Genomic DNA, 24387 nt, shown 5'->3' with positions numbered 1-24387 from the left:
ACTATAGCAATGGCATTTACAATATAAACAGCACCACTCATAATTTTTCCTTTTAAGTAAACTTCAACTGTGCTTTAATCATCATAAAAGTACTAATAGAAATCAGTGACAAAAAGTAATAAATATTTAATTACACTTTTTGATCAGCTCCTGTTGGCTGTGGTCTAAAGAACAATTTACAATGATACGCAACCAGCAATGGAAGGTCATAAATGTCTCCAGATTCCAGCGTCGCTACTCGAACAAACTTATCCTGGAACGGATTTTTAGAATAATCTTCGGGAACAGCACCTGCAGATTCCAGAGCTGATTTTTCACAAAGTATATAGACTGGACGCTCCAAATGATTTTGGATCTAAAATTTCAAAAGAAAAAACTTTCTGATGAATTAGCACTAAAAAATTTCTAATGATGTTAAAGTGCGTGAAGTTATTCTACTGCAATTGATCACTATAAATGCTTTTCCTTGATCATATAATAGACTTGTATATTTAGTATTAATCGTAATAACAGCAAATGAAAGAAATATTTCTAACGCTAGTATAGCAACGAAGACTTTCAATAAGATGTTAGAAATTTTTTGGTTCGTTAGTAAGAAAAAGAGTTTTTTTCGGCTCTTATGTATTAACCCAGTCACCTTTTTTGCCAACTCTGAAAATAAATTTTGATATAGTTCAAAAATAAATATTTTCTCATTTTTTGCATGCAACAAGTAATACTATAAAACAATATATAACTATGCAAAAATAAACTTGGAAGAAATCAAAGTGACTTAGGCGTGGCGGTGGCGAAAATGGTCGACGGGATAATACGTAAGTATCGTTATTTTATTATTGTTAGTATATTATGATTGATATTACCGTTTTATTTGGTTTTCCAGCAACTAAAAACTACTAAATATTTCTCAGTCGTCTAAGATCATGACAGGAAATTTCATGTTAAATGATGTTATACTTAAATGGTAAATAAAAACTATTCATAACATATTCTTTCATTCCAGAATTATTGAAATTTTTTTTCCAATAATGTTATTGAAATTGTTAGTTCTAATGGTAGTGTTTGATAATTGTGTTACAGCCTTAAGATAAAGGTTACTGTAATAATATTGGTGCTCAGTCTTTTTTTAAAGCCAATATTGTTAGAGTTTCAATATTAGTATTGTCCTATTTAGTTTTTTTTAAATCTATAAAATAAAAACAAACCTCAACCTATAAATGCAGACAGGAGATTTCGAAATTTTTTATAGTTTTTATTTGTTGTTTTTAAATTAAATAAAAATTCACTATTTAAATAATATAAATTAATCTTTAGAATAAATGTACTAATAAAAATATCGCTCTGAAATTCAATTTTGATAAAGGCAAATTGTGCAGATAACAACGTTTTAAAGCGGAAGCACTTTGATGATAAAATTTGAATACCTGAAAGGCATGTAAGCTTGATTTAAAATATTTCTTTACACCATATCAGTGACATTATTCATAAAATTTAAATAATTACAGCAAGAAATCAAATTGTTATCAATTATTTTTATACACGACTAAAATATAGTCTGTATAAAAAAGGGAATTACAAACAAATAAAGAATGGATACCTTAAGTGGTGATCGAACAGTGACGATCTTTTGGCCATGAAAAATTTCAGTATCTACTAACACAAAATATCTAGTTTTGTTCTGAAACAAACATTTTATGTTGTTAGTCAGAAATTGAATCTATGTAACTCAAAGTTGTAAATAAGAAATATAAAATGAAAATAAGAAATATTTGATGCTTACTGAAAAATTTGTATTTACCTTTACTGGTTGCAAAGCATACATTGTTGTTGTTGTTCTATTTGGAAGAAGGCAATTCAGTTTGTCAAATGTTTCAATCTAAAAAAAAACAAAAGTCATTACATTTCAGTTTTGCGCTCATAATTAATTGAGAGTTTTATTAAAGTCAAAATTTATCGAAAATTGATAACCTAACTATGATGTGTTGAGCAGAATGTTCTTTCACATTATTTGAGTAAATTAATATCATAAATATACCCGTCTGGCCCCTTTGAATAATACTAGTGTTTTTAAAATCATCACAAAAAATAAAATGCGAAATGCAGGCACATTAGTTTCCACAAATTATTATTTAAGCGAAGAAAAAACTAAAACGCTATGAAAATCTAACTAATTCTTATTAATAAAAACGTAATTAAAAACATCGAAACCTATTTGATTGTACGATGAAACTTCAAAGCGTTTCTATTCAATATATTTCATTTACTTTCTATTTTCTTCTATTAGGTTGCGATTTTTTCAGTTCTGCCTGCCTCATTAGTGATGTGTTAAATTTCGATAGAGGTTTTGCTTTTTCCTTTATCAAGTATTAGTTTGCAATTTTTAATGCGTTTAATTCAACTATAATTTTACTAGAGTACTTTTGACAAATATTATAAATTATCTAACCTAAGCATAATGCATCTATTAACCTTATATAGACATTCTATAGCATCTATAAACTTAGAGAATTATCATATTATTAATAGGTTTTTCAAAATAATTTTCAACAAGTTTACCTCGATACTCAGTTTTTCTGAAGTATTTTCTTCATATAGTTGAGATATTGACTTTTCTTCGTACAAGCCATCCCTTGTATTAATATGTTTCAAAGCAGGTGCAGATATTCCACTCATGTGGAATCCATCATTATCATCTCTAATAGAAGAATGAATTCGTGTATTAAATAAAATATAAAAATAAATCAGTCGAATATAAAAATTAAAATTAAAAATTAAATTACAATAATTTATTATAGCTTAATTTCAAATTTAAAGAAAAATATATTTCACTAAATCCTGATGTAATTTTAGTTTAAATGTTTAAATTTGAAGTTCTTGATAGTTTTACAATGTACAAAAATTTATTAATGTTACTTTAAATACGGTAAGGTAAAATACTTTTAAAATTAAATTTTTTTCAGAGTGAGTTTTTTTATGAGTTTAGTAGGGATTTACTGCAAATTTTGGTTTTAAAAATTATAGCTTTTATTACCACATATTTAGAAAAAAATACAAAACTGTGCAGTAAATTTAACCAAGTAAATGTTTTTTTTTATGCCAGGCTTTAAAGTAATTAGATGAAATTACCAAATTTTATCACATTTACCAAATTTTGTGACAAATTATAAAACTATATTTTACTGTTAATTTTACCAAAATCACTGATCATTAATCAGTAATGATTAATGCATGAGTGATTAATGATTCAGTACCGAGTTTTAGGGTGTTCCCATAGAGCCAGAAACATGGTAAATTTTACCGTATTCCGATAACGACTCTACTTTTTTCTTAGTGCATAATTAAAAATGTTTTTCTATTACATAGTGAAAATGGAAGAGAGGTAGGTGCTTTGAGCACCTGAAACACAATGCTCTTCATCAGGACAACTACGTATAAAATGAATATTTACAAACACGTTAGAAGAAGGAAATGTACACTTGTCAACGGAAATTTTTTTGGGGTGCTTGAAATAACTAGCTTAACAAGCCTAGTGCCGACCGGCCTGTGTAGGGGGCAGGGAACTGACCTTGCATTTGAAAGGTCCTGGGTTCGAATGCCAGGCAAGGCATTTATGTTTCTTTCTCTCTCTGTGTGTTCTATATCCTTTCTCCTTTGTGTGTGAATGTGGCCCACCCTATAAACGGGTTGTGATTGTGTGAATGGCGTGGCAGAAGTCGAATTCCTGGCCATAGATGGCGCCACTAAGAAACCTCCACTGCCTAAACAGGCATACGACAAAAAAAAAAGACAAAAAAAACAAGCCTAGTAATAGTGCTTTTAATGTTAAAAAAGAAAAGTTTTCAATATTTAAACTAGGTGATAAACGTAACATTTTCCAAATGGTTTCCTTACCCTGCCATTTCAGAGTCTGAATCAGCAGGACTGATATCAACAAGTGGTGTCACCAAATCAGGATCCGCAAAAGGTTGCTTTGGAGTCCGCCCTCGCACCTCTTCAATAACTTGATGCTGCCCATTTCCTTCCTTACGTAAAATCTTCAAGGTAGCTTCGGGTCCGAGAGCATTTTTCAAAAGAAGCTCTTTGCGTTCAGAAACAGGAAGTGTTGATTGCAGTTTTGAGTCAGAACAGACATACTCCTGTAAAACAATTATGCTAAGTTGAAAGTGACCATTTATTTATTTAAATTATCAATTAAAATAATTTATTATTTGATGATTTATTACTTTTTTTGCACGAAACATTGCTTTGGGGTATTGCTATGAACGTTTTATATCCTAAATTATACTCAAAAATGTCTATCAAATGAAGCCAATATCTCAAAACGAATGCTGAAACGATAGTGCTACTGAAAGTATTGTATGAAGCAGGCCTTAAGCCTTTTCGGCTTGATGTTTTAGTTGAGAAAAATAATGAAAATACAATTATTAAAAAATAATGTATATTATATGAAAACTCTTAATGCAACACGAACGTAAAGGAAGAGAAAGTTTTGACTATATTAAAAAAACGTCTTTGGAAAATGTTATGTAAAATTGTTATAGGGTTCATTTTTACAAAAAAAAAAATTATATTACAAAAAAAGTTATTATATTAAAAGACAACAAATTAAACGTTCAATAATCATGAGTTGTTTAGTAGTGATGTTGCATCTTCCTCTTTCGGTTGGTAAGTTTCTTAAACTTTAAAACTATCAAGAACTATTGGATTAAGTGAAAAGTGTATATTTTTTTTTAATTTCAAGTTCACAATATGATGAAGGAACAAAAATTAAAAAAAAAGTTAAAAAAATGTATCTAAAACAACTTATTTGAAAACCACTTAACATGCTATATTACTGCTTTATCTTAAATATAATTTCTATAATTATATTTGCCGTCGTGAACACAGTAATAAGGGTACCAAAAACTTTTTTTTGAAAAAAATATGCAACAAGCTTTTCACAGTGAATAAAAAATTTCTTTTAGGTATCTAATGTTAAAAATTCTCTATATACGTCTAAAATATCTTATTAAATAGTTATACATGTATAGTTATATACAAATATAGTTATAATATGCAACGTATAGTGTAAAGAAAAGTTTTAAATAAAGATATCTAAAATAACTTATTATATGAAAAAAAGGATTACATACTGTGGAGAATTGTGGGTGTGGTTTACATGCATATAAGCATAAAATTACCGATGCTAGATCTTGCAAAACTGATACCGCTGCCGGAGTTACATTTACGTTTATATTATCTCTACAGTCTATGGTCAGATACAAGGCCGTTTCAGATACTGCATCCACTGAAATAAAAATAGTTATTACTTTAAATATTTCGTTGTATATTAAAATGCGTAAAAAGTTTATAAAAAGTGGAAAAAAAGTTTTATATAAGGATTTGAAATTACTTTAATAAGTTATATGTAAATTTCATTGTGCAACGAAAATCATTTCATTTTTTAAAAATCTTATATATTTTAATCATATGTTAACATTAAAATTAAACGTTTCAAAAAGTTCGTTAACTTCTGCGTGTGTCTTAAGCAAATAAACAAAAATACTAATTTGATAAATTTATTCATAATAACAGTAACTATAATAATAACAATACTGCAACAGCAACAGATAAGTATACAAATTAAGGTGGTTTAGGGTACAATGCAGACTAATAATAAGATGTATTGTGTGTATTAAATATTATTTTGATCAATAATTATATAAAAATAAATAATGCATTTCTGAGGGGAAACTTCATGTTTAAAGAATTAACTCAGTTGTGCACTTTTGTTAAAGAAATTTTGTGTTAAAAGAGTGGAAGTATATTGCGCACTGTCGTTAAGTGAAATTTTGTTGCCTAATGTTTAAAACAGTGTGTATTTTTTGTATAAAAAAAGTTTGTACTTGGTTTAAATTACAATGTGTACTTTTGTTAAAGAAAACTTTTTTCACAAAAAATTATGTTCAACAAAGAAAATTTTATTCTTATGCAGTTAACCCCTTCCTTCTCGCTCCCGTAAGAATGACGGGGTGAGGATTCGCCCTCTATTTCTCGCTGAAATTTCCGAGCTGGAGTGTTCAGTAGCAACGCACCAATAAAAATAATACTAATTCATTTCTTGTGCCCGGAAAATATTTTATTTCTCATTTTACACACCAGATGGCAGTACCAAGATATTTTTAAGGTAATTGTATGTAGTTAGTTTATTTTAAACTAGATGTCAGCACTAATCAAATACGGGTATTTGGCAAAATAGGCACTTTTATGACCGTTTTCTTGAAAATTAACCGATCGTTCAGGGGCTAAAAAGGTACTTTTAAAAACTTTTTATAGAAACTTTACAAGCAGGAATTTGTGCATTAGACTGTTTAAATTTAAAGTCAGCGAGTGTCTGACAGACCTGTTCTGTGCTCATGGTGATGATGGCGGTGAGGACTAGAGTAGACTGGAGCGGCTTCATCAAACACATCCTCATTGTCTGCCGTCTCAGTCTCCCCTGAATCTGAATGGGCGTCTACATCAGCTATACCCTCTGAATCCGAAGGTGGCTCGTCCGATGCTCCTTCTTCATCATCAGAAAACAGATGGTCGAAAGTACTCGCTATCTTCTCTAAAACTCCGTCTTCATTGTCACTATCGGAATCACCCGGAAAAGCTACAAAGCTGACAGCATCTGTACAAACACATTTATAGATTAGATACAATTATAACTTCTATAAAAATCTAAATACAGAGTGTTCAAAATTAATGGTCAAAACTATATGGGTGATACAATTTGGCATTTATGGGTGATATAATTATCACCATAAAGTGTGGGGTGGAAAAATAAATGCCGAGCCTGCTAGGGGAAATGATACATTAAAAACTACAAAATACACAATAAAAATATAAAATGCTACGAAATATAATAAAAATAAACAAAAAATGTATGGACTTTCTATTGAAAACGTTACAGCATTTGTTTAAAAGAAAGAGAGATTCGTCAAGATGTTAGTGTCGGTTTCTGCTATTACTCTAAAGCATAGATTCCCAACTTTTTCTTACTCACTACTCATCTTTTATTACTCAAACTTTTAAAAATTTTAGCAAACATTTATTAAGCAACTATTATTATTTTTTTTTACGTTCGTTGTTTTCGATACAGTGTACTTTTAATCATAATATTAATTTATTGAAAATTCCTACTGAGCAATGATTTTATAAATGAACTTTTTTTTAGCAATATTAATAATAAGTTTTAATAAACAATTAACATTCGCAGCGAACTTCTAAGTAGAGCGTGAAATAACTTCAAACATATTTTTTTTTAAAATCTGAAATTATCGTGATAAATGAAAATGAAATGACAAATGAAAAACAGTTATAAAAATTTTTTGGTAAAAATTCAAAATGAATAGTAAGAATTTCGAATAAAAAAAAATTTCACCTCGAACTTCAATATGCAAAAACTTTTTGCGTAGAACAGCAAAGTTTCATTTTTCCTAGGAAACTGGTTGATAATTTTCTTCTAAATAAATTATAGAATTTATATCCGCTTTCATAACATACTTTATACAGAGTTAAAAATGTATTGGTTTTTCAATTCAATATAAAATATCAATAATGAAATTCGTTTCTAGTTTATCACTCAGATACGAGCTTGCTGGTAATTTCATAGAATAAAATTTACAATTGTTTCTAGAAATTATTTATACCATTGCATATATTTTATTGATATCGCATACCCCTAGATTTTGCAATCGATGATAATCTCTTCATTCGCATGGGCATTTTTCTTTTGATGACGGTATTCGTGACAAAGCCATCGTCTTCAGTTTCATTCCCTGAAGAGTCTGATGAACAAACTGAAGCTGGAGCGTCTGTTGTTGTGAGCGATTGTGTATTACGCTCCAGTTCATCACCTCCATTGCATACCATGGGATGTCCACGCTCTCGGAACACCTGAAATGAATCAGATCTATGAATCACTGCATTTCTCTTATTTTATAGCACGTAATTAATTGATACTATTACTTTCATCTAACGAATTCACGCACATTAGAGAACCTACTCCCAAAGTGTAAGCCAGAACTGATATGAATAAGAAAAATACCTGGTATTGATTCCCACATCGATGGCATATTAGAACATTTTCAAACTGAAAATGGCGTTTTCTGAGAACAGCATTTAGTATTTCACAGACAAATTATTGTTTAAGTTTAATTTTTTTGTTACTTATAAAATTTAGCGACTTTATTGTTGTTTATAAAATCTAGCGACTTTGTTGTTGTTGTTGTTTCTAATGACACTTAAGCAAGCCCTTTTGCGAATTAAGTCAAGTGAGACCTTTCGTTTGACAAGGTAAGTATGTCTTAGCTTAGAATACTACGGATAGATGGCAGGACAAACCATTCGTGAGGCTATTTCCTCAATTTAGACGTAAGAGAAAGGACATTTTCTCCAGATGTCTATATCCACGGCACTGCTCAGTGACCGACCACGGGATTCCACAGAGAGTACGCTTTAGGAGCACGTGTACTCGGTGGGTCTTAGTGGAGTCTAGGATTGAACTCCGGTTTCTCTAACCACTGGGCTACCACTGCTTTTATAGCGACTTAGATTTATTGGAATAATAAATATCTCAATTTTATGAATTTAACATGTACAATTAAAAGTAAAAATTATAGTTTACAATATTTTACCATACGTACTTTAAACATTATTTCTAGTGGTCTGTATTGACCCTCTTGAATAAGTACTTGCTCCAACAGTGGTTCCCAAGTGGTTGCTTTTTCATTGTAATACATCACTTCTAACTGGAGTTCTCCATTTGCGTTCATCTAAAAAAATAACACAAAAACTTCTTTAGAAATATTTCTCGTGAATGCATTCTAATTGCATGAACATCAACTAGCAAAGCGCATTTAACTAGATGTAAAGACAAACCTACAACAGCACATACTTCAGGCGACAAAATCGAAATTTGCTTTAAAATTGTCTGATACAAAAACAAAAGGAAGAAGAATTTAAAAGGATTTCTCGTAAGCACCTCGAGGCAGTGCCGGTTTTTCCAGATAATATTTTAATACTTAAATTAACAAGAATAGATTGGATTTAGACAAATACTATCTTTTACAAATATCATTTCAGAGTTTAATTTGATAAAAATAGATTGTATCTTAATACTATCTTGTCCAGATAGGCATTTCATTGTTTATATTTACAAAAATAGATTCGTTTTTTTTGAAATACTTCATTTAGCATTTTATTAAATAATTGTACAAAAATGGATTGTATCTCAACAAATATTATTTTCTATAGATAGTATTTCATTGTTTGAATTTATAATAATCTACTATATTTAAGCAAATACTATCTCAGATAGCGTTTCATTGTTTAATTGTAAAAATATAGATTGTATTTTAATACTATCTTGTACCGATCACATTTCATTGTTTAAATTTATAAAAATAGATTCGATTTTATGAATTACTCTCTTTTCCAATTAGCATTTTATTGATTAATTGTACAAAAAACGATTGTATCTCACCAAATATTATCTTCTATAGATAATATTGATTGTTTAAATTTATAAGAATCTATAAAAATTTAAAAAATTACTACCTTTTTCAGATAGTGCTTCATTGTTTAATTCTATAAAAATAGATTGTTTCTTAATACTATCTTGTTCAGATAGCTTTCATTGTTTAAATTTACAAAAATAGATTCGATTTCATGAAATATTATCCTCTGTAGTAAGCATTTCATAGATTAATTTTACAAAACTGGATAATATTGTACCAAACATTATCTTCTATAGATAATATTTGATTGTTTAAATTTTTAAGAATTGATTATATTTAAACAAATACTAACTTTTTCAGACAGCGCTTCATTGTTTAACTGTACAAACATAAATTATATGTTAACATATACTATCTTTCTTCAGACAATATTTCATTGTCTAAATTTACAAGAAAGGTTACTGGAAAAGATATTATTTTGACAAATAATATCTTTTCCAGATAGTATTTCATTGTTCAGTTATACAAACATTGGATTAAATCTTAACAAAAACTATCCACTACCGATTGTATTTCAATTTTTAAATTTGCGAGAATGGATTCTATTTTACAAACAATATCTCCTCAATAATATTTAAAAACTTATAAGTGGGTTCTTTTCTTAACAAGTAATAAAAGATTTACAAGATCTCGGTTGGTATTTTAAATCAGCATGCTAGATCTCATTGATCTGATAACTAACTGAAAATTCCCTCTCATAGAATACAAGCTTTAAAGATTGATTAGGCAAATTCCAATTAAAAGTAAAAAAAAATTAACGTCCAGTTAAAAGTAAAGAAAATCTAATTTGTTTATTAAATTATTTAACATAAAATCCCTCTCTAAACATGGGTAAATCTTAACTAACTTAGCTAAAATGGTAATTTAAAAAAATATTTAACCTTCATACGTTTATCTCTTAATTTTCTATATATGTAGGTGTTCAAAGCCTGATGTCACTAGGCTGTATATTCTTTACTAATTTTTAAAATATCTTTAAGACAGCTCTTATCAACTGCAACATATCACTTTCTTGTGCGTTTCATTGTTTAAATTAAATTAATTGTTAGCTTCATTGGGTCATAACTATGAATGTAATATTCCGACTTTTAAATATGTTTATGAGCTTCCCTCGATATTTTCAGCGGTATCAATTAAACTAATCAGAATTTAAGGATTTTATTTCACCTGAGTCGACCAGTCCTTTATTTCAGCTTCAAAAGCCCCTTTAGCATAAAGAATTGGAACATTTTTTACTATACCCATCACTTCACACCAAACAAGCACTTCTGGAATATTGATGTTAAAACATTCTGCATACTTCGGAATCAAATATTGGCCTTTACTCAACCCACAATTGCATTCTGAAAAACAACATAGATTCCATTAATAACAATGGATTTAAAAGGACCATTTTGAGAACATTGAAAAGAATCACAGTACTACATTGTTGTATAGAAGAACTTGTTAAAACAGAATTTTGAAAACGCTCAATTTTCTGGTTTTAAGAATATGATCACTGCCGATTGCAGAAACTATAAACATTAAATGACACTGAAGAACAAATTTTTATGTTGCATTTATACAAATACTTGATCTTGACTAATTCGGGAATGGTTATTGTAAAAATCTAAAATTAGTTCGGGCTCCTACAGCTACAGATTATATTTTTAAAATGACATTTTTAGTCTATTCTTTTTCTTGTCGAAAAACATTATATATAAGTAAGGGTCGCGTTAGTGTTGCGACAAATTTTTAGAGGAATATAGGCACATCATCAGGATTAAAATTGCATAGACACCCATACTCGGAAATCTTCCCTTATTATGATCTGTTCAGAAACTCACAAAGAAACAGTAGGTAATCGAGAAGTACCCCCAGCGAAGTATGACGACAATTCTGGTCATGTGTTTCTATGAAATTTTAATCCTGATGATGTGCCATAATTTCCCAAGAAATTTGGCGCAACATTTATATGTCCTCCTGATGTATATAACGTTTTTAAACTTGTATACTTCGACGAAAAACAGACTAAAAATGTCATTTAAAAAAACTGTAGCTTGGAGAGAGAAACAGATTGCTTAACAGATTGCTACGAAAGCATATTTAAGACCTGTTAAAAATCTCATGCAACGGGAAAAAAATTGTTCCCCAGTTTTATTTTTTCAAACCTTTTTAGAATGCTTTTTATAGGAAACAGATGTTTGAAATTTCTATTCCATCTATAGCTATTTTCTTTTATCTAATAAAATTTCTTAATTTCCCCTGAATTCTAATAATTACGACACCATAATTTTATCATTTGAGATTTAAAACTTGATAACTTTTAAAGTATTTTAGTTTTAGAATACAACTGTTAATTTAACACAACTCTTTTCCAGACAATTTTATTTTCATTTTATAACCGTCGTTGAACAGCCGACTCAATTTTATGGGTTTAAGACTACTAATGTTCAACTAAGCAGCATTGTAATTTTGAACCCAATCCAGAAGACAAGGGAACTCCTGAATCGAGTATAGGGAGAAATTTACCCTAGCGGAGGACTTTTTGATGGAGCTAACCCGCACTTGCGTTACATGGAAAGGAAGACCACGAGACTCTAACCTATGATCCACTGAGTCTACCACTGAGGATATTTTACAACAGCACTGCGGTCGGTAGGAACCGGACGCGGCAGTACTTTTATTCAAATGTTCAAAGTGAGGAAGAAAATTTAATTTTGAATAAATTTGATCGCTAAATGATTTTTTGGCCACTACAACACTCCCGCCGTGTTTATTTGTATCAATTAAATGATTTTAACTATTATGTTCCGTAATGTGCTTAGGAAGTTACTAAACTGTGCAAAAACTTAAGAATTTAAAAAAAAATATTGAAAAGATCTATTTTATGCAAATTAAGGCAACAATTAAGGTGGAATGAACTTTCATCATTTTTTCCTGAATTTTTCTATAAATACTGCATGCATGATTATTCGAAAAAGATAACTCAGCAATTTTTACATAGAGTTAGATAATAGTGCCATAGATTTATTATATAGTAGATTCGAGCTTCCATGCCACAGGTTCCGGGTTTTGTCCACAAACTGGGCATGGTTGACTCAGCCTTTCACCCCTTCAGAGGGTCGATAAAATGAGTACCAAGAATAATTGAGATTCCGCTGTTGATTGACCACTCAACGGAACATCTGCGTTTGCACTTTAGAGCCCTAGGTCAAGAAAACTGGGACAAGCACAGTAGGCCTTGGCCCTTCATGGACTGTCTCGCCACTGAGTTTTGGATTGTTATCGTGTAAAGTTTTCAATAAAAGGTTTCGTTTCAAAAATGCATTAAAGTTTTAAAGGAAAAAAGTTAATCGAAAAATATGAATGTGTATTAAACTCAGACTAGTACCTGGTTCTGTCCACTTTTGTTTGTAAAGTGATGCTGGAGACCAAAGATCTTGCACTGGTTTTTGATCTTTTTCTAATCTGTAATTTCTCTTATCTTCCGCTTCCTGATGACAAGAAAATTTTTAATGAGTAATTTCAAACGCAAAATATTTAGCAAATTTTTAATAATTTATACCCTCTAAGGGTGGGAACATTTTTATGAAATTTTTATTTTATATTCCCTTTCTTTTAAATATAAGTATCGATTTATCTAATAAGAAAGCAACCAGATATAATAGTGAGATTTTCTAGTTCAAACCTTACTAAAATTCAATATTTACCCAAAAATGTTATAAAGAGCATTCTGAATCAATCGTTCATAATATGTTTTTAAAAATTTAAAAAAAAACCGGAAGCACATGTACACTTTAGGACGAAAATTAATATTTAAGTCGGAGAAAAGTTCTATCAAAATTTAAAGAAAAATCATCACTGTAGAAAGGGAAACTGATAAATATCAAAATCTGTTTCATTGCCGGAGTAGAAATGGAGAAGCATTTCAATGCGCTTATTGAAAAACAATTCCATGTTTCCCCCGGCAATTAGGCTGGTTTTGATGATTCACATCTCATTTTCCTCATTAGTGATTTGACTAATATTTTACTTTTTTCTCGCTCAAACATCAATTTACAATTCCTAGCGCATGGGCTTTTTAGATTTCTTTTTTCGACAAGGTTTCTAAAAATATATATTAAGGGCAGTCCCTGAGGAATGGTAATAAGGGTAAGAAATGAACGTGCATTTTAACTTAAATATGTACGCAAAAAATAAATAAATAAATAAAAAATACAAAAACAAGAGAGTTTAGTGGAATAACATGTTAAGTGACATTTTACTGAGTTTGGGAAGTCAAAAACAATAAAAAACTAATAAAAAACCTCTTTTTTTATTTATTACCACACTCTTTGAAATAACTTGTTCCTAGATGAATTTTTTGCTTAAAATATCACTTAACACGTTTTGCCACAAAATAATCTTATTTTTATACAGTTTATATTATAATTATATATTACCTGTAAACTGCAGAAAAGTTGATTATTTACTTCAAGTAACGTTTGCACAACGGGAGCGCTTAAACATAGTTGGATATTACTAACATTTACCGACATTTTAACTTCTTCTTCAGTCAGCCGGAGACTTCTATTTAACTCTATCTGACACGGATACAAGACCTAAACAAATGCAATAAAAATAAATAAAGATTAATAAATGCAATTTCATTTCAGCAAAATTATAAAACTTAACGTATATATCTGCACGTAATCTCTTAAACATACAATGGCCTCCAAAGAGGTTCGGGGAATCGACGGAAATTATTATGGATAGATGGATTAAGAGCAATGTGAGATAAACATGTGGCAATGTGCATGTGTAGAAAGGGATCTGAGAAAAGGAGGGCATTTATCAAAGATAGATGAAAGTAACTAACGAAAACGTTTAGTGGAATGAGCTTATGAGCGAAAACTCTCTTCAAATTGAAATGAAGTAACGATTAAGCAAGAAGTTTTGCAATGAGTCAAGAGCTGGTCCACGCATCTGGTTCAGAAACCGCGAGGAGAAAATGTGTTTACGTCTGGTTTCGGGAGAGAAAGGAAACCGGTGGATGATAATCCAAATTCGGTCCGAGACTTAACAATTGCGATGACTGGTATATCTATTACAAGCTCACCGATCGCTGTTGCAGGCTCATCGATTTCTTCTGTAGTAAGCTCACCTATCACTGTTATAAGCTCACCGATCGTTGTCGCAAGCCCACCGAACGCTGTTACAAGGTCACTGATCACTGTTGCAAGCTTAACTTTTGCAAGCTCACATCGCTGTTGCAAGCTCTCTAATCAATATAGGAGGGATCGAGAATTAGAATTTACAAGAACTTGGGTATACACAAGATTTGTTCTCATTTATAGTGTGGCATCACAAAAAAAAAAGTTTTCCCAGACTTGTTCCAAAAGATTTATCGACAATGTTAAAAGTGTAGTTAGATGATGCTGTTAATTTAAGAGTGAATAAATCTTTTGTTTCATATGTCTCATGACTTTTACTACCCACCAAACTTTTTAAATGTATCTTGCATATACATTTTCCAGTTATTATCATTATATCACATTTAATTTTAAACTTTAAATGATATTTATTAATGCTTTTAATTATTTTCTTATTATAAATAGACAAGCTTACCGTACACATTGTGTGCTTCCTTCTTCCATAGATGCAGGATAAAACATGTAATCCGGCCACAGATAAAACCATATTACCCTGTCCTAAATTGAAACTGTAATCAAGCATGACATCCATCTGAAATAAACAAACGACTCAGTTTAAAATATTACGAATTACGAGAAAGTGTATCTTAAAGAAATTTAATAGTATCAAATAATAAATCCCACATGGAGTTTGTAGTCCTGCAAAATATAAATAAGAAACATTGTATTAATATAACGAGGTATAAATTAAGCGAGAAATGATTAAGATGTTAGAAAAATAAAGTAGGAGTATACAATAAAAGCATTATTACAAATTTCTCAAAACTTTACATCAAGAGCAACAGGAATAAAAACATGTATAGAGAAAGAGAAGTTGATTTATAGAAACTTAGACGTGCTTATTTTAATTCAAAACAAACACAAAAAGTTAACAGATATTCAATAAACAAATAAATTATAATAAATTTTATTTTGTATAAAATGATCATAACTTATATAATTTTTTGCTAATTCCCTAAAATGGAAATATTTCTAGGATAATTAGACACATAACGTTTTTATAGCAAAATTATCTATCTAATATGATCATTAAAATATTGATTTTGGTGACGATTAAGATATTTTTATGTAGGTGATTTTTTAAAAAAATGGAATAACCAAGAGCAAATTGTGATAATTTTTTTAATCTGTATTTAAGAGTGGGATAGGAAAATAGTAAATGTTCATAAAATATTAAGAAATATTGATTATCACCTTGAGAACTAAAACTCCAGTTTCCGGAGTGTCTGGAGTGAGCAAAAAGTACAATTTCAGGCTTCCGGAAGACTAAAGACAGAGACAAGGCTCGATGGTCATCATTGCTGATGGTGGATAGATAACCACTGGTGCAGTCAGAGGGTAAACGCTGTCGACCAATATCATCATCATCATCTAAAAAGGCACTGGAACTGGGCAGGGAACTACCCGGAAGAGCATCAGATACGAATTTCATCAAGCTCAGTACGTAAGACACAGATACATTCAGTCGAATCTTTTCCATCACCCCATCCACTATCAAGAAATAAGTGTTAAGAATTTCAACAAAAATCAATAAATAAACATTTTTATTTTATTTGGTTTCCCAATCATTAAACGATGATTATATTTGAGAACAATTATTTTTGTCACATGAGATTTATTTACAGATCTTAGATACTTTCAATCCGTTGATTTTAAATCTGCAATTGATTTTGTTTAGATAACATTTTTAGTCTATTTTTTGTCGAGATGTATAAGTCTAAAAATGTTATATTAAACAGGTGGCAACGTGAAACTTCTAGTGGAGCTGGGGGCACATCATTAGGATTAAAACTGCATAAGTAAGAAGTCATGCCTGGAAATGTCATCACATGCTGCTAGGAGTAATTTGTTATTATGAACTGTTTTTTCGAACAGTTTATATTTTATTGCCGTCGTTGAACAGCCGAAACAATTTTTTTACTGGGTTAAAGACTACTAATTTTCAATTTCGTAACCTTCTAATTTTGAACCCAATCCAGGGATCGCCTTAAACTGAGTGCGACAACATTGTCAGGCCTGAGTTCCTATGCAATGTTAATTCCATGTTGTACCCTGACGTTCGTTGCAAAATTCTTTATATATAGTGCTTAAGTCTAAGATGACTTATTGAACACAGTTGGTTTTTAAATTATTTTATTTAAATGTTTGACTTGAAGCAAGTTGTGATAGGAATCGCTATTTAACGAGAATTAGAAAAAGAACAGCGGGGTGTCAGATAAGTTCTCGTTAGGACTTCCACTTAAGGTTTCAAATTGCGAGTCGATGATAAATGAATTGCAAGTCTACGATGTAAATAAAATCAAACTTTGAACCAGCGATACTGTCAAAACGATGACAAAAATTTGTGTAAAATTAAAATTCCTTACCGAATTAGCGTTTCAAAAAATGTCCTTCGTCCTTTCAACAGAACAATTTTTCCCATCGTTATTAAAAAAAAGTAGTTTGTGTTATCTATAAATACTTTATTCTAATAATATAAATTACTGAATTCATTTCTCGTCAAAGAACTAATCTGGCATTGTAATAGGTAATTCCTAAGGCCAAAGTCTCTTATTTAGATTCGACAAAGAAAGTTAAAGACTTTAGTCTTTTATAAAATTATTTTTAACTCAATAATCTTACTGAATTTAAACACAAGACAGTTTTTACTGTTGTCAAAATGAAATGAAAATGTATTGAACCTGCAGCATCTCCATTTCCTGTTCGTCGGTATGTAAGATCCACCATTGGTGGCATGCTAAGGCTTATTCCAGCTACTCCTGTACAGCCTCCAGTATCTCCACTGTAAGACTGGAAAATCCTGGAAAGAACAAAATGGACCAGTTATTAACTGATTCTTTCCTTTTCGCTTTCATCAAAAAATTAAATCATTGTAAACATATCAAGTGATTAAGAGAGCACTCTAGCATATTAGGTTTATTTTATTAGGCCTAATGAAAAGGGTTAAGAGTAAAGTTTTTTTTTTACTGAGATGAATAAAAAGATTAATTCTTATAAAAAATGGAACAATTTTATGGAAAAGTATTTTTTTCAGGAATTAAATCTTATAATAATATTTTTAAACTTAAAATTATAATTTTTCTTAAATTGTATTTTAAGAACACGTTTAGGTACGCTGTAATTATTAAATGTTTATTTATTTTACAAAGATTTTAAATAAGACGATTTATAATAAAAAAGTGCTTTTTTTTTAAAGAGAAATACAATCCTGAATGTATTTTACATTTTTAAGATCTTTTTAGTAAATTTATAATGCGTTAGTTCTTCCATATCTTGTGAACTGATATATTTTTCATTTTATTTCGTTTTTTTATGATAAGTGTTCAACAGCCGGTCTATTTCTGAGTTTAAAACTGCCATTGCTTAACTCCTTGGCCTTCTAACTTTAAATCCAACCCAGAAGATAAGTGATCTACTGGATCAAGTATTGGAAGAAATTTACCTTAATGGTGGACTTTTTTAATGGAACTAACCCACATATGCGTTAGATGTAGAGGAAAACTACAGAAGCCTCCCATGGTTAATCAGGCGGCAAGGGGACTCTAACCTATGATCCATCTACCACTGAGGATATTTTATGCTAGCTTTTAGAAGGGATAATGTAGCATAGCTCTTTACATAGCATGGTTACTAAAGAAATGCTTCTTAAAAGTTTTAGGTATTTATTTTTTCATAACTATGGGTATATTTGAAAAATTTGAATATCGTCTGAACAAGTTTCAAACGAATTCCTCATTGCAAATAATTATAAAAAATTCACTAAGTGTCCTTCATTAAGTTATCCATATATATGCTCTTACCGTCGCGTGGTTATACAAATGTTTCTTAAAAATTTTGTGTACTTATGGGCATTTTTGGGGTATTTTCGAATGGGGTATTTTTTACATATGGGTATTTTTGAAAAAATTGAGGCTCACTTTTTAATTGGAAATTTTTTTTAAATGATTTTCTCATTGCAAAAAATTTTGAAAAATTCGCTAATATACTCCATTATGTTAACTATATTAATGCTCTTAACATAGCATGGTTCGGACTAAACACATGCTTCTTAAAAATTTCAGATATTTATTTTTTTGCATCTATGGTTATTTTTGAAAATTTTGATGATTACTTTGTAATCTGAAACAAGTTTCATATTAATTACCTATTGCGAAAAGTTACAAAAAATTCGCAAAGTGTTTCCATTATGCTAATTATGTACATACTCTTAACTTGGCATTGTTTGAAATGAAAACTGCTTCTTAAAAATATTTGGTATGTATTTCATCACATTAATGGGTATTTTTAAAAACGTTGACACTCACTTTTTAATCTGAAAAAAGTTTTGAAAGAATTCCGCTTCACAAAAAATTATAAAAAAATTGCAAAATGTCCTCCATTTTTTTAACTATACGTATGCACTTTACGTAGTATAATTTGGACTAAACAAACGCTTCTTAAAAATTTTCGGTATTTATTTCTTCAGATCTATAGGTATTTTTTAAACATTAGACGCTTTCTTTACCATGCCACTATCTAAACCATGCCACATTAAGAGCATATATATGGTTAACGTATATATGGTTAAGAGCATATATATGGTAGAGCATATATAGAGGACATTTTGTGAATTTTTTAATAATTTTTTGCAATGAGTAATTCATTTGAAACTTGCTTCAGTTTTCAAAGTGAGAATCTTTCAAAAATACCAATATGTTTTAAGATTAAAGTACTAAAAATTTTTAAGAAGCATTTTAGTTCAAACCATGCTAAGTATCGAGCATGTACATGGGTAACATAATGGAGTTTATTTTGCGAATTTTGAAAAATTTTTTGCAATGAGGAAATATTTTTAAACTTGTTTTAGATTATAAAGTGAGTGTCAATTTTTTTTCAAATTCACCCATATGTGTCAAGAAATAATTACTCAAAATTTTTTTCGAGTCCAAACAGTGTTTCGTTATGAGCATATGTATAAAAGTAATTATTTATTATTTTTTGCAATGAGAATTTCAATTGAAAATTATTTCAGATTACAAAGTAAAGGTCAAATTTTTCAAAAATACCCATATCACGCAAAAAAAAAATTACCCAAAATTTTTAAGAATCATATGTTTAGTACATATCTTGCTAAATTCGGAGCACTAATATCGATAACATGGTGAAGGATATATTGCGAATTTTTCATAATTTTTTTTCAATGAGGAAATCATTTGAAACTTGTTTCAGATTACAAAGTGAACGTAAATTTTTCCCAAAATACCCATGTAATATGTGTTAAGAAATATGTAATCAAAAGTTTTAATAATTATTTGTTTACTCCAAACAATGATGTGTTAAGAGCATATGAATAATTGACGAAAAAGAGGAAAATTTTTGAATTTTTTTTATAAATTTTTGAAATGAGGAACTCATTTGAAATTTGATTAAGATTAAAAAATGAGAGTAGATTAAATTTAAAAATATCCGTATAGGGCAAAAAAATATGAACCAAGATTTTTAAAAAGCTATTTTTAATGCTACGTTAAGAGCATGCATATAAAAATAAAGGAGGACATTTTGCAAATTTTTTGTAACTTTTTCCAGAGAGAGATTCATTTGAATTTTGTTTCAGATTGCAAAGTAAGCGTCAAAGTTTTCGAAAATACCCATAGATGTGAAGAAATAAGCATTAAAAATTATTTAAGAAGCATCAAAACAGATGTTCAAAGTTGAAACAGAATTGCTTCCATTACTTTATTGTAAAGATTACAAACGTAATTCGTAATTCTCACTAAATAAAATAATCATTAATATTGCTCGCAATTACTCACAGTCCCCTTAAGTGAGATGTTAAAATTGTGTTTATTTTTATTTGAAAAAATACTTTAACGAAAGTTGAAAACTAAATGTTAATTACTTTCTTAAAGAAGAATAGGGTGGAGCTCGCAAGTCGAGGAGAGTGGCAGCCTGACAAGAACATTTCATTTCAACAGATCTATCATTGGTTGTTTCAAGAGACAAACTCGCTTCATCCAGAGTGAAGGTAGTTAACGCTTGCTTAGGATCCCGAGCATTACTGGAGCGCTATAAATACACATATATTTGAAAACATTCATCACAGCTTAAATGAGATTTAATTGGATGCCTGTAAGTGACGTCACGAGTGTGAGTCGAATCAGATTGGCTTTTGAATAAACAAATGCCATGATTTACCTACGATGACGTCGTTTGCAAGTATATAATTCCTGCAAAAGTTAATTGAAAATAACCGTTCTTGTTTTTTAAAACTCCCAACTGAGAACATTATTTATTATTTGTTTATGTATTTTATAGTAACCATGGTATAGTTTTGTTTTATGTGCCTGGCAACTCCGATGCATAATCAGTTTGTTTATGTTCTACATGACATTGTGTAAATTAGGAAATATAAAGTGAAAGAATTGAAATCTTTGTGAAAGTATATAGAATGCGTCACTTAAGAGAATTGATACTTGAAGAACTTGGCTTATTCGAAATAGAATGAAATTACGTTTCAACAACCAATCAGGATCGAGATTCTCCCAATACGTCACTGGCAGGTTTCCTATTTGTTGATGTACGATGATGTGTAACCCAAAAAGGATTCTTTATGGCACAACAAAATTTATTGCGAAAACAATTCTTTGAATGAAAGTTGTTTAAGTATCGTTTTTCTAATGTTCCAATATAAGTGATCTTATGAAATCTATACAGGGAAGCTATTTCAATAAATTGGCACAGTTCTGAAATTTTTTTAAAATTATAATTTTTTTTTCTTAATAAAATAAGTCATACTAGAAGATCGTTTAGTTTACAAATTATTCTACTGCATTAGAATGATTAAGATTGAGAATCAGAAAACTACTATGAAAAAGCTTCATTTAACGAATAGTTTTCTCAAATAAATTGTGTTATTTTTTTGATTGTAAAATATTATTTTTAAACAAAATTGGGTATATAAAACAGTGTTAGGTTTTTAAATTTTTCTACATCTCACATTTAAGTTCTCGGAGTTTTAATGCGTATTTTGTCGCATTCCTTAAAGAAAAAATGAATGAAGAATAATCCTATAAAGTGCAAATGTATCAAAAAAATAAGGGAAAATAGGCATTTTTAGAAATAAATGAAAGTAACTACCATATCTTCGGCATCTGTGTATAAAGTGAGCGATAATCCTTCTAATATGAATGCGAAAGAGCTTTCCTTGCGAACATCCGTAGATGCGTACAAAAATACTTCTAATTTTTTCATAGATTCTTCAGGTCCACTTTCGTTATCAGGTGATAGAGCTGTCATAAATAACATTTAATTAATTTCACTGGAAGCTTATTTTAAGCATTAAAATATTTCTGAAGGTAAAATACACAACAAGAAAATAGTGAATTTTATATTCAGAATTTTCATGGTTTAAAGCGTTAAATTAGATGTCATGGTTTTACTTTTATAATTAATTAGTATAGGGATAGGGTGTAATAAAAAAAATGACGTGAAATATTTTACCATATTGAAACCTTTTTCTTACCCTGTTTACTAAACAGGCTTCCTAAAGTCATAGTGTGATAATATAAACCGCTTAACGTTTGGTTACCTGCAAAAGCACTTAAAATGGTCTATAATAATATAAATAGCTCATCTTTGGTTAACTAAAAAAGCACTTAAAACGGTCTATAATAATATAAATGGCTCATCTTTGGTTAACTAAAAAAGCACTTAAAACGGTCTATAATAATATAAAAAGCTCATCTTTGGTTAACTAACTAAAAAAGCACTTAAAACGGTCTCTAGTATACCATCATTTGAATTTGTATGAGACACATGACGAGACAATGTTAACTCTATTTAGAAGTTACGTTGAGTTTTAAAGTAGACTAACAAACCTCAAATGTTGGCATGATTTGGAAAGGGATGTCATATTTATTCAGCAAGTGAATCGTAAAAATTTATTCGCTTTAATAATGCAATTAATGCAATTTTCAACATTTATTTCTATTATAACTCTGACGTCGTCAAAATAATTTATAACACCGAAATATAATAGTTTTTTTTCTGAACGTTAATTTTTTTTCCATCGATTATTTCTAACAAACAAAGTAATTAGTCAACATTATTTACCATTCACCAAGTCGTATTATTTTGAGGTAGATGTTATCTTTAAGTAACGTCTGCCTAAAGTTATGATTTTAATATTACCGTCTATGTATCTTATAAACCTCTATATTTGTACATATTTAATAACGGTCTAGAGATCTTATTAGTCTGCGGTTAAAATGTGGAAATATTTTGTCGTAAATGAGGTTTTGTTAGTTCTAGCGCTTGAAATATATAATATGGTGATTCATAATAAATTTGTAAACTTTGCAATATACAAACTTTGCAAACTAATAAATTTGCAGTGGATTATTTTTCTTTTGCTTAAGTAAATCGAGGGTAAGACTCAGACTGAACCTTGAACAGGCACTTGTAAAATATATTAGAATACATTTATATTGACTTATTGGAAATATTACTTTTGAATATGTTCACTAATGAATGTAAAAATATCCTTGAAACTGGGCATATTATCTATATATTTCTGTTTACGTAATTGTTATTCAGTGTTAATGTTAAAAAGGAAATAAAAATTTACACTGTGTTACGCAGAGGAGAAATTGTTATTACTCTAAATATAACGAATAATTCATAAAATAAATTTTCTATTTAACATTCCGAAAAGAATTTTTTCGAATTTAATTAAATTTATCTCGCTTATACTGATTGAAATTGCTAAGAATATTGCAAAACATTTTATCCTAGTCATATAATTTTCATTTTCAAAACACCTGCCGGTTTTGTAATCTAACACAATGCGATTAATATCATTTTAAGCATGCGAAATAGTTTGCAATGACCCAAATTAAAGGTTGTAAAGTTTCCATTATAAGACAAGTGTATAAAACTAAATTTTTTAAAAGCTTTAAATAAAAAAAATTACAAATTTACTAAACAAATTTGGGATTTGAAATGTTTCAACTATTCCATATAATCTTAAACATGGAGTTCGTGATTTAGCAAAAGAAAATATTGCTTAGTTTATGAATCTCTCAGTTTTTAACAAAGTTGTCTTATTTAGCTAAATTAAAATTTAGGTATATAAATTAAACTATTTATTATATTTAAGAAATCGAAACATTACCCATTTTCTGACTATTCAAGAATTGGAAACGGGTGTAGTTATCTTCATAGACAGAAATCATTGTACTAAAATCTCTTTGTCCTATATTAATCTAAAAAAAAGAAGTAAAAAGTTAGACGTTGTAGCACTCTATATTTTAAGAAAATACTTTTCTTACAAAATCACTTGCAATAAATTTGCTGATTTTATCATCGAAAAAAAGTAAGAAAAAAAACATATTATGTAAATGTCAAATGCTTCTACAATAAGGTTCTGAAAGTACCAACAAAGGATATTTGTAACTTCTTTTAATGATTGAGGAGAATGATACATAAACTATGTCTGTAAATTTCGAAATGCTATAAGATTTAAAAAAATCTTTTTTAAATTTCATTAGTGTTCTATAAGTTAAGTGTTTGAAATATTTGAAAAACATTGATATAAGTATTGGCTTCATGGTAGATGCTTTGCGTTGATTCCAGACATACATTACTCCTGCTAAAATTAGGATCCCTTTAATCCTAACGAGTTGGTAGGCATA

General features: G+C 29.4%; 1 protein-coding gene across 1 annotated transcript in view; it reads right to left on the bottom strand.

Moving 5' to 3' along the window:
• LOC107436292 (intermembrane lipid transfer protein VPS13A) overlaps positions 1-24387 on the bottom strand; it is a 169547-nt gene that overhangs the window by 43400 nt on the left and 101760 nt on the right. The window contains 19 exon segments of the mRNA XM_087159737.1: positions 135-355; positions 1595-1675; positions 1796-1873; positions 2554-2692; positions 3889-4133; positions 5178-5284; positions 6380-6652; positions 7704-7920; positions 8670-8798; positions 10710-10885; positions 12916-13018; positions 13967-14125; positions 15132-15248; positions 15911-15946; positions 15948-16207; positions 17398-17516; positions 20595-20761; positions 21833-21984; positions 23868-23958. Coding sequence (XP_087015863.1) covers positions 135-355; positions 1595-1675; positions 1796-1873; positions 2554-2692; positions 3889-4133; positions 5178-5284; positions 6380-6652; positions 7704-7920; positions 8670-8798; positions 10710-10885; positions 12916-13018; positions 13967-14125; positions 15132-15248; positions 15911-15946; positions 15948-16207; positions 17398-17516; positions 20595-20761; positions 21833-21984; positions 23868-23958 — 2870 coding nt within the window.

This window comes from Parasteatoda tepidariorum, chromosome 3 (assembly GCF_982258835.1).
Source record: "Parasteatoda tepidariorum strain Cologne lab strain chromosome 3, Ptep-v5.0, whole genome shotgun sequence".
Lineage (NCBI taxonomy): Eukaryota > Metazoa > Arthropoda > Arachnida > Araneae > Theridiidae > Parasteatoda > Parasteatoda tepidariorum.
The sequence above is the reverse complement of the archived record's forward strand: the minus strand, read 5'-3'. Positions and strand labels throughout refer to the sequence as shown.